At 89.1% G+C, this 11,136-nt stretch overlaps 1 protein-coding gene across 1 annotated transcript in view; it reads left to right on the top strand.

Moving 5' to 3' along the window:
* Positions 1-372: 372 nt before the first annotated feature.
* LOC125428007 (HAUS augmin-like complex subunit 7) overlaps positions 373-11,136 on the top strand; it is a 28,726-nt gene continuing 17,962 nt past the window's right edge. Inside the window, exon 1 of the mRNA XM_048487581.1 lies at positions 373-405. Coding sequence (XP_048343538.1) covers positions 373-405 — 33 coding nt within the window. The remainder of the gene's footprint in view (positions 406-11,136) is intronic.

Here is an 11,136-nt window from a genome sequence, read left to right as displayed (position 1 = left end):
GCCAGCAGATGGCATTGCAGGATTACGTTTTCAAATGCAACAGATCGGTTTATTGTTCATTAACTAAATGCATTTGTTTATTTTGCTTCCACTTTCAAGCGCAACCCTGGTTCACTTTATTCCCGCCTCGCCTCTTTCCCAAACATCAGCGCATTCAAAAACAAGCGCCGAAGATTAATTGCAACCCTGGGGAAAAAAATAAAATGCCCATTGAATCTTGCCGCCCGGAATCCCCGCCTCCGTTGCCTAGGTACCCCGCCCCCAGCTTCAAAGGAGAGGCTCGCGTTCCGCTCCGCGCTATTGGTCAAAAGTGGCAAGTCTGCGGCCAATAAAGTTGGAGCAGGAGCAGGGCTTATACATCCTGGCGGGAAAATGGCGGCAGTGAACCTGTATGAGTTGCTGAAGGTATGGATAGGAGGGGGGCTCTTTTCTTTCCCTGCTGGAGGGGAGGGGAGGGGGGAGGGGGGAGGGGGGAGGGGAGGGGCGGGGCGGGGTCTTTGAGGAGTCTTTGAGGAGTTGTTGAATTTATTTTTACAGGGTCGGAGTGCCTGCAAAGCGGTGATCATAAGTGGTCAATTGAAGAGGGCAGATCTGAAATGTGTCCCTAATGGAGCCTCTGTGTTCAGGGGCAGTGTACCCTTGAAGAGAATCAGAAAGGGGGGCATTTGGTACCTTCATGCCTTGCTTCCTAAATGTTGGCTTCTGTCCCAATCGTGTGCTCCTGCTCTTTTGGAGGCGATTCTGTGACTTTTTATTTAAAGGCAGTTTTTAGGGTGTTTTTCAATGTGATGTTGTGTCTAAAAAGTAGTATCATGTGATGCTGACCCCGCCTGCCTGGTTTATTATTCATTTTAGTCCACCCCTGCTCACTGGGATTTGAAGAAGAAGAAGAAGAGTTGGATTTATGTCCCCTTTCTTTCCTGTAGGAGACTCAAGGGGGCTTACAAACTCCTTTCCCTTCCCCCCTCACAACAAACACCCTGTAAGCAGCAGTGGCGTAGGAGGTTAAGAGCTCGTGTATCTAATCTGGAGGAACCGGGTTTCATTCAGCTCTGCCGCCTGAGCTGTGGAGGCTTATCTGGGGAATTCAGATTAGCCTGTGCACTCCCACACACGCCAGCTGGGTGACCTTGGGCTAGTCACAGCACCACCGAACTCTCAGCCCCTTCCACCTCCACAGGGTGTTTGTTGTGAGGGGGGCCCCCCCCCCCCCCCACCTCCCCCCACCGCCAGACCCCTACCCCCCCCCCCCCCCCCCCCCCCGGCCCCACCCGCCCGCCACCCCCCGCCCCCCCCGCCCCCCCCGCCCCCCTCCCCCCCCCCCCCCCCCCCCCCCCCCCCCCCCCCCCCACCCCCCCTCCCCCCTCCCCCCACCCCCCCCCCCCCCCCCTCCCCCCCCCCCCCCGCCCCCCCCCCCCCCCCCCCCCCCCCCCCCCCCACTCACCCCCCCCCCCACCCCCCCCCCCCCCCACCCCCCCCCCCCCCCACCCCCCCCCCCCCCCACCCCCCCCCCCCCCCACCCCCCCCCCCCCCCACCCCCCCCCCCCCCCACCCCCCCCCCCCCCCACCCCCCCCCCCCCCCACCCCCCCCCCCCCCCACCCCCCCCCCCCCCCACCCCCCCCCCCCCCCACCCCCCCCCCCCCCCACCCCCCCCCCCCCCCACCCCCCCCCCCCCCCACCCCCCCCCCCCCCCACCCCCCCCCCCCCCCACCCCCCCCCCCCCCCACCCCCCCCCCCCCCCACCCCCCCCCCCCCCCACCCCCCCCCCCCCCCACCCCCCCCCCCCCCCACCCCCCCCCCCCCCCACCCCCCCCCCCCCCCACCCCCCCCCCCCCCCACCCCCCCCCCCCCCCACCCCCCCCCCCCCCCACCCCCCCCCCCCCCCACCCCCCCCCCCCCCCACCCCCCCCCCCCCCCACCCCCCCCCCCCCCCACCCCCCCCCCCCCCCACCCCCCCCCCCCCCCACCCCCCCCCCCCCCCACCCCCCCCCCCCCCCACCCCCCCCCCCCCCCACCCCCCCCCCCCCCCACCCCCCCCCCCCCCCACCCCCCCCCCCCCCCACCCCCCCCCCCCCCCACCCCCCCCCCCCCCCACCCCCCCCCCCCCCCACCCCCCCCCCCCCCCACCCCCCCCCCCCCCCACCCCCCCCCCCCCCCACCCCCCCCCCCCCCCACCCCCCCCCCCCCCCACCCCCCCCCCCCCCCACCCCCCCCCCCCCCCACCCCCCCCCCCCCCCACCCCCCCCCCCCCCCACCCCCCCCCCCCCCCACCCCCCCCCCCCCCCACCCCCCCCCCCCCCCACCCCCCCCCCCCCCCACCCCCCCCCCCCCCCACCCCCCCCCCCCCCCACCCCCCCCCCCCCCCACCCCCCCCCCCCCCCACCCCCCCCCCCCCCCACCCCCCCCCCCCCCCACCCCCCCCCCCCCCCACCCCCCCCCCCCCCCACCCCCCCCCCCCCCCACCCCCCCCCCCCCCCACCCCCCCCCCCCCCCACCCCCCCCCCCCCCCACCCCCCCCCCCCCCCACCCCCCCCCCCCCCCACCCCCCCCCCCCCCCACCCCCCCCCCCCCCCACCCCCCCCCCCCCCCACCCCCCCCCCCCCCCACCCCCCCCCCCCCCCACCCCCCCCCCCCCCCACCCCCCCCCCCCCCCACCCCCCCCCCCCCCCACCCCCCCCCCCCCCCACCCCCCCCCCCCCCCACCCCCCCCCCCCCCCACCCCCCCCCCCCCCCACCCCCCCCCCCCCCCACCCCCCCCCCCCCCCACCCCCCCCCCCCCCCACCCCCCCCCCCCCCCACCCCCCCCCCCCCCCACCCCCCCCCCCCCCCACCCCCCCCCCCCCCCACCCCCCCCCCCCCCCACCCCCCCCCCCCCCCACCCCCCCCCCCCCCCACCCCCCCCCCCCCCCACCCCCCCCCCCCCCCACCCCCCCCCCCCCCCACCCCCCCCCCCCCCCACCCCCCCCCCCCCCCACCCCCCCCCCCCCCCACCCCCCCCCCCCCCCACCCCCCCCCCCCCCCACCCCCCCCCCCCCCCACCCCCCCCCCCCCCCACCCCCCCCCCCCCCCACCCCCCCCCCCCCCCACCCCCCCCCCCCCCCACCCCCCCCCCCCCCCACCCCCCCCCCCCCCCACCCCCCCCCCCCCCCACCCCCCCCCCCCCCCACCCCCCCCCCCCCCCACCCCCCCCCCCCCCCACCCCCCCCCCCCCCCACCCCCCCCCCCCCCCACCCCCCCCCCCCCCCACCCCCCCCCCCCCCCACCCCCCCCCCCCCCCACCCCCCCCCCCCCCCACCCCCCCCCCCCCCCACCCCCCCCCCCCCCCACCCCCCCCCCCCCCCACCCCCCCCCCCCCCCACCCCCCCCCCCCCCCACCCCCCCCCCCCCCCACCCCCCCCCCCCCCCACCCCCCCCCCCCCCCACCCCCCCCCCCCCCCACCCCCCCCCCCCCCCACCCCCCCCCCCCCCCACCCCCCCCCCCCCCCACCCCCCCCCCCCCCCACCCCCCCCCCCCCCCACCCCCCCCCCCCCCCACCCCCCCCCCCCCCCACCCCCCCCCCCCCCCACCCCCCCCCCCCCCCACCCCCCCCCCCCCCCACCCCCCCCCCCCCCCACCCCCCCCCCCCCCCACCCCCCCCCCCCCCCACCCCCCCCCCCCCCCACCCCCCCCCCCCCCCACCCCCCCCCCCCCCCACCCCCCCCCCCCCCCACCCCCCCCCCCCCCCACCCCCCCCCCCCCCCACCCCCCCCCCCCCCCACCCCCCCCCCCCCCCACCCCCCCCCCCCCCCACCCCCCCCCCCCCCCACCCCCCCCCCCCCCCACCCCCCCCCCCCCCCACCCCCCCCCCCCCCCACCCCCCCCCCCCCCCACCCCCCCCCCCCCCCACCCCCCCCCCCCCCCACCCCCCCCCCCCCCCACCCCCCCCCCCCCCCACCCCCCCCCCCCCCCACCCCCCCCCCCCCCCACCCCCCCCCCCCCCCACCCCCCCCCCCCCCCACCCCCCCCCCCCCCCACCCCCCCCCCCCCCCACCCCCCCCCCCCCCCACCCCCCCCCCCCCCCACCCCCCCCCCCCCCCACCCCCCCCCCCCCCCACCCCCCCCCCCCCCCACCCCCCCCCCCCCCCACCCCCCCCCCCCCCCACCCCCCCCCCCCCCCACCCCCCCCCCCCCCCACCCCCCCCCCCCCCCACCCCCCCCCCCCCCCACCCCCCCCCCCCCCCACCCCCCCCCCCCCCCACCCCCCCCCCCCCCCACCCCCCCCCCCCCCCACCCCCCCCCCCCCCCACCCCCCCCCCCCCCCACCCCCCCCCCCCCCCACCCCCCCCCCCCCCCACCCCCCCCCCCCCCCACCCCCCCCCCCCCCCACCCCCCCCCCCCCCCACCCCCCCCCCCCCCCACCCCCCCCCCCCCCCACCCCCCCCCCCCCCCACCCCCCCCCCCCCCCACCCCCCCCCCCCCCCACCCCCCCCCCCCCCCACCCCCCCCCCCCCCCACCCCCCCCCCCCCCCACCCCCCCCCCCCCCCACCCCCCCCCCCCCCCACCCCCCCCCCCCCCCACCCCCCCCCCCCCCCACCCCCCCCCCCCCCCACCCCCCCCCCCCCCCACCCCCCCCCCCCCCCACCCCCCCCCCCCCCCACCCCCCCCCCCCCCCACCCCCCCCCCCCCCCACCCCCCCCCCCCCCCACCCCCCCCCCCCCCCACCCCCCCCCCCCCCCACCCCCCCCCCCCCCCACCCCCCCCCCCCCCCACCCCCCCCCCCCCCCACCCCCCCCCCCCCCCACCCCCCCCCCCCCCCACCCCCCCCCCCCCCCACCCCCCCCCCCCCCCACCCCCCCCCCCCCCCACCCCCCCCCCCCCCCACCCCCCCCCCCCCCCACCCCCCCCCCCCCCCACCCCCCCCCCCCCCCACCCCCCCCCCCCCCCACCCCCCCCCCCCCCCACCCCCCCCCCCCCCCACCCCCCCCCCCCCCCACCCCCCCCCCCCCCCACCCCCCCCCCCCCCCACCCCCCCCCCCCCCCACCCCCCCCCCCCCCCACCCCCCCCCCCCCCCACCCCCCCCCCCCCCCACCCCCCCCCCCCCCCACCCCCCCCCCCCCCCACCCCCCCCCCCCCCCACCCCCCCCCCCCCCCACCCCCCCCCCCCCCCACCCCCCCCCCCCCCCACCCCCCCCCCCCCCCACCCCCCCCCCCCCCCACCCCCCCCCCCCCCCACCCCCCCCCCCCCCCACCCCCCCCCCCCCCCACCCCCCCCCCCCCCCACCCCCCCCCCCCCCCACCCCCCCCCCCCCCCACCCCCCCCCCCCCCCACCCCCCCCCCCCCCCACCCCCCCCCCCCCCCACCCCCCCCCCCCCCCACCCCCCCCCCCCCCCACCCCCCCCCCCCCCCACCCCCCCCCCCCCCCACCCCCCCCCCCCCCCACCCCCCCCCCCCCCCACCCCCCCCCCCCCCCACCCCCCCCCCCCCCCACCCCCCCCCCCCCCCACCCCCCCCCCCCCCCACCCCCCCCCCCCCCCACCCCCCCCCCCCCCCACCCCCCCCCCCCCCCACCCCCCCCCCCCCCCACCCCCCCCCCCCCCCACCCCCCCCCCCCCCCACCCCCCCCCCCCCCCACCCCCCCCCCCCCCCACCCCCCCCCCCCCCCACCCCCCCCCCCCCCCACCCCCCCCCCCCCCCACCCCCCCCCCCCCCCACCCCCCCCCCCCCCCACCCCCCCCCCCCCCCACCCCCCCCCCCCCCCACCCCCCCCCCCCCCCACCCCCCCCCCCCCCCACCCCCCCCCCCCCCCACCCCCCCCCCCCCCCACCCCCCCCCCCCCCCACCCCCCCCCCCCCCCACCCCCCCCCCCCCCCACCCCCCCCCCCCCCCACCCCCCCCCCCCCCCACCCCCCCCCCCCCCCACCCCCCCCCCCCCCCACCCCCCCCCCCCCCCACCCCCCCCCCCCCCCACCCCCCCCCCCCCCCACCCCCCCCCCCCCCCACCCCCCCCCCCCCCCACCCCCCCCCCCCCCCACCCCCCCCCCCCCCCACCCCCCCCCCCCCCCACCCCCCCCCCCCCCCACCCCCCCCCCCCCCCACCCCCCCCCCCCCCCACCCCCCCCCCCCCCCACCCCCCCCCCCCCCCACCCCCCCCCCCCCCCACCCCCCCCCCCCCCCACCCCCCCCCCCCCCCACCCCCCCCCCCCCCCACCCCCCCCCCCCCCCACCCCCCCCCCCCCCCACCCCCCCCCCCCCCCACCCCCCCCCCCCCCCACCCCCCCCCCCCCCCACCCCCCCCCCCCCCCACCCCCCCCCCCCCCCACCCCCCCCCCCCCCCACCCCCCCCCCCCCCCACCCCCCCCCCCCCCCACCCCCCCCCCCCCCCACCCCCCCCCCCCCCCACCCCCCCCCCCCCCCACCCCCCCCCCCCCCCACCCCCCCCCCCCCCCACCCCCCCCCCCCCCCACCCCCCCCCCCCCCCACCCCCCCCCCCCCCCACCCCCCCCCCCCCCCACCCCCCCCCCCCCCCACCCCCCCCCCCCCCCACCCCCCCCCCCCCCCACCCCCCCCCCCCCCCACCCCCCCCCCCCCCCACCCCCCCCCCCCCCCACCCCCCCCCCCCCCCACCCCCCCCCCCCCCCACCCCCCCCCCCCCCCACCCCCCCCCCCCCCCACCCCCCCCCCCCCCCACCCCCCCCCCCCCCCACCCCCCCCCCCCCCCACCCCCCCCCCCCCCCACCCCCCCCCCCCCCCACCCCCCCCCCCCCCCACCCCCCCCCCCCCCCACCCCCCCCCCCCCCCACCCCCCCCCCCCCCCACCCCCCCCCCCCCCCACCCCCCCCCCCCCCCACCCCCCCCCCCCCCCACCCCCCCCCCCCCCCACCCCCCCCCCCCCCCACCCCCCCCCCCCCCCACCCCCCCCCCCCCCCACCCCCCCCCCCCCCCACCCCCCCCCCCCCCCACCCCCCCCCCCCCCCACCCCCCCCCCCCCCCACCCCCCCCCCCCCCCACCCCCCCCCCCCCCCACCCCCCCCCCCCCCCACCCCCCCCCCCCCCCACCCCCCCCCCCCCCCACCCCCCCCCCCCCCCACCCCCCCCCCCCCCCACCCCCCCCCCCCCCCACCCCCCCCCCCCCCCACCCCCCCCCCCCCCCACCCCCCCCCCCCCCCACCCCCCCCCCCCCCCACCCCCCCCCCCCCCCACCCCCCCCCCCCCCCACCCCCCCCCCCCCCCACCCCCCCCCCCCCCCACCCCCCCCCCCCCCCACCCCCCCCCCCCCCCACCCCCCCCCCCCCCCACCCCCCCCCCCCCCCACCCCCCCCCCCCCCCACCCCCCCCCCCCCCCACCCCCCCCCCCCCCCACCCCCCCCCCCCCCCACCCCCCCCCCCCCCCACCCCCCCCCCCCCCCACCCCCCCCCCCCCCCACCCCCCCCCCCCCCCACCCCCCCCCCCCCCCACCCCCCCCCCCCCCCACCCCCCCCCCCCCCCACCCCCCCCCCCCCCCACCCCCCCCCCCCCCCACCCCCCCCCCCCCCCACCCCCCCCCCCCCCCACCCCCCCCCCCCCCCACCCCCCCCCCCCCCCACCCCCCCCCCCCCCCACCCCCCCCCCCCCCCACCCCCCCCCCCCCCCACCCCCCCCCCCCCCCACCCCCCCCCCCCCCCACCCCCCCCCCCCCCCACCCCCCCCCCCCCCCACCCCCCCCCCCCCCCACCCCCCCCCCCCCCCACCCCCCCCCCCCCCCACCCCCCCCCCCCCCCACCCCCCCCCCCCCCCACCCCCCCCCCCCCCCACCCCCCCCCCCCCCCACCCCCCCCCCCCCCCACCCCCCCCCCCCCCCACCCCCCCCCCCCCCCACCCCCCCCCCCCCCCACCCCCCCCCCCCCCCACCCCCCCCCCCCCCCACCCCCCCCCCCCCCCACCCCCCCCCCCCCCCACCCCCCCCCCCCCCCACCCCCCCCCCCCCCCACCCCCCCCCCCCCCCACCCCCCCCCCCCCCCACCCCCCCCCCCCCCCACCCCCCCCCCCCCCCACCCCCCCCCCCCCCCACCCCCCCCCCCCCCCACCCCCCCCCCCCCCCACCCCCCCCCCCCCCCACCCCCCCCCCCCCCCACCCCCCCCCCCCCCCACCCCCCCCCCCCCCCACCCCCCCCCCCCCCCACCCCCCCCCCCCCCCACCCCCCCCCCCCCCCACCCCCCCCCCCCCCCACCCCCCCCCCCCCCCACCCCCCCCCCCCCCCACCCCCCCCCCCCCCCACCCCCCCCCCCCCCCACCCCCCCCCCCCCCCACCCCCCCCCCCCCCCACCCCCCCCCCCCCCCACCCCCCCCCCCCCCCACCCCCCCCCCCCCCCACCCCCCCCCCCCCCCACCCCCCCCCCCCCCCACCCCCCCCCCCCCCCACCCCCCCCCCCCCCCACCCCCCCCCCCCCCCACCCCCCCCCCCCCCCACCCCCCCCCCCCCCCACCCCCCCCCCCCCCCACCCCCCCCCCCCCCCACCCCCCCCCCCCCCCACCCCCCCCCCCCCCCACCCCCCCCCCCCCCCACCCCCCCCCCCCCCCACCCCCCCCCCCCCCCACCCCCCCCCCCCCCCACCCCCCCCCCCCCCCACCCCCCCCCCCCCCCACCCCCCCCCCCCCCCACCCCCCCCCCCCCCCACCCCCCCCCCCCCCCACCCCCCCCCCCCCCCACCCCCCCCCCCCCCCACCCCCCCCCCCCCCCACCCCCCCCCCCCCCCACCCCCCCCCCCCCCCACCCCCCCCCCCCCCCACCCCCCCCCCCCCCCACCCCCCCCCCCCCCCACCCCCCCCCCCCCCCACCCCCCCCCCCCCCCACCCCCCCCCCCCCCCACCCCCCCCCCCCCCCACCCCCCCCCCCCCCCACCCCCCCCCCCCCCCACCCCCCCCCCCCCCCACCCCCCCCCCCCCCCACCCCCCCCCCCCCCCACCCCCCCCCCCCCCCACCCCCCCCCCCCCCCACCCCCCCCCCCCCCCACCCCCCCCCCCCCCCACCCCCCCCCCCCCCCACCCCCCCCCCCCCCCACCCCCCCCCCCCCCCACCCCCCCCCCCCCCCACCCCCCCCCCCCCCCACCCCCCCCCCCCCCCACCCCCCCCCCCCCCCACCCCCCCCCCCCCCCACCCCCCCCCCCCCCCACCCCCCCCCCCCCCCACCCCCCCCCCCCCCCACCCCCCCCCCCCCCCACCCCCCCCCCCCCCCACCCCCCCCCCCCCCCACCCCCCCCCCCCCCCACCCCCCCCCCCCCCCACCCCCCCCCCCCCCCACCCCCCCCCCCCCCCACCCCCCCCCCCCCCCACCCCCCCCCCCCCCCACCCCCCCCCCCCCCCACCCCCCCCCCCCCCCACCCCCCCCCCCCCCCACCCCCCCCCCCCCCCACCCCCCCCCCCCCCCACCCCCCCCCCCCCCCACCCCCCCCCCCCCCCACCCCCCCCCCCCCCCACCCCCCCCCCCCCCCACCCCCCCCCCCCCCCACCCCCCCCCCCCCCCACCCCCCCCCCCCCCCACCCCCCCCCCCCCCCACCCCCCCCCCCCCCCACCCCCCCCCCCCCCCACCCCCCCCCCCCCCCACCCCCCCCCCCCCCCACCCCCCCCCCCCCCCACCCCCCCCCCCCCCCACCCCCCCCCCCCCCCACCCCCCCCCCCCCCCACCCCCCCCCCCCCCCACCCCCCCCCCCCCCCACCCCCCCCCCCCCCCACCCCCCCCCCCCCCCACCCCCCCCCCCCCCCACCCCCCCCCCCCCCCACCCCCCCCCCCCCCCACCCCCCCCCCCCCCCACCCCCCCCCCCCCCCACCCCCCCCCCCCCCCACCCCCCCCCCCCCCCACCCCCCCCCCCCCCCACCCCCCCCCCCCCCCACCCCCCCCCCCCCCCACCCCCCCCCCCCCCCACCCCCCCCCCCCCCCACCCCCCCCCCCCCCCACCCCCCCCCCCCCCCACCCCCCCCCCCCCCCACCCCCCCCCCCCCCCACCCCCCCCCCCCCCCACCCCCCCCCCCCCCCACCCCCCCCCCCCCCCACCCCCCCCCCCCCCCACCCCCCCCCCCCCCCACCCCCCCCCCCCCCCACCCCCCCCCCCCCCCACCCCCCCCCCCCCCCACCCCCCCCCCCCCCCACCCCCCCCCCCCCCCACCCCCCCCCCCCCCCACCCCCCCCCCCCCCCACCCCCCCCCCCCCCCACCCCCCCCCCCCCCCACCCCCCCCCCCCCCCACCCCCCCCCCCCCCCACCCCCCCCCCCCCCCACCCCCCCCCCCCCCCACCCCCCCCCCCCCCCACCCCCCCCCCCCCCCACCCCCCCCCCCCCCCACCCCCCCCCCCCCCCACCCCCCCCCCCCCCCACCCCCCCCCCCCCCCACCCCCCCCCCCCCCCACCCCCCCCCCCCCCCACCCCCCCCCCCCCCCACCCCCCCCCCCCCCCACCCCCCCCCCCCCCCACCCCCCCCCCCCCCCACCCCCCCCCCCCCCCACCCCCCCCCCCCCCCACCCCCCCCCCCCCCCACCCCCCCCCCCCCCCACCCCCCCCCCCCCCCACCCCCCCCCCCCCCCACCCCCCCCCCCCCCCACCCCCCCCCCCCCCCACCCCCCCCCCCCCCCACCCCCCCCCCCCCCCACCCCCCCCCCCCCCCACCCCCCCCCCCCCCCACCCCCCCCCCCCCCCACCCCCCCCCCCCCCCACCCCCCCCCCCCCCCACCCCCCCCCCCCCCCACCCCCCCCCCCCCCCACCCCCCCCCCCCCCCACCCCCCCCCCCCCCCACCCCCCCCCCCCCCCACCCCCCCCCCCCCCCACCCCCCCCCCCCCCCACCCCCCCCCCCCCCCACCCCCCCCCCCCCCCACCCCCCCCCCCCCCCACCCCCCCCCCCCCCCACCCCCCCCCCCCCCCACCCCCCCCCCCCCCCACCCCCCCCCCCCCCCACCCCCCCCCCCCCCCACCCCCCCCCCCCCCCACCCCCCCCCCCCCCCACCCCCCCCCCCCCCCACCCCCCCCCCCCCCCACCCCCCCCCCCCCCCACCCCCCCCCCCCCCCACCCCCCCCCCCCCCCACCCCCCCCCCCCCCCACCCCCCCCCCCCCCCACCCCCCCCCCCCCCCACCCCCCCCCCCCCCCACCCCCCCCCCCCCCCACCCCCCCCCCCCCCCAC

Source organism: Sphaerodactylus townsendi, linkage group LG03 (assembly GCF_021028975.2).
Source record: "Sphaerodactylus townsendi isolate TG3544 linkage group LG03, MPM_Stown_v2.3, whole genome shotgun sequence".
Classification (NCBI taxonomy): domain Eukaryota; kingdom Metazoa; phylum Chordata; class Lepidosauria; order Squamata; family Sphaerodactylidae; genus Sphaerodactylus; species Sphaerodactylus townsendi.
Note: the sequence above shows the minus strand (reverse complement) of the source record. Positions and strands in the feature narration are given on the sequence as shown.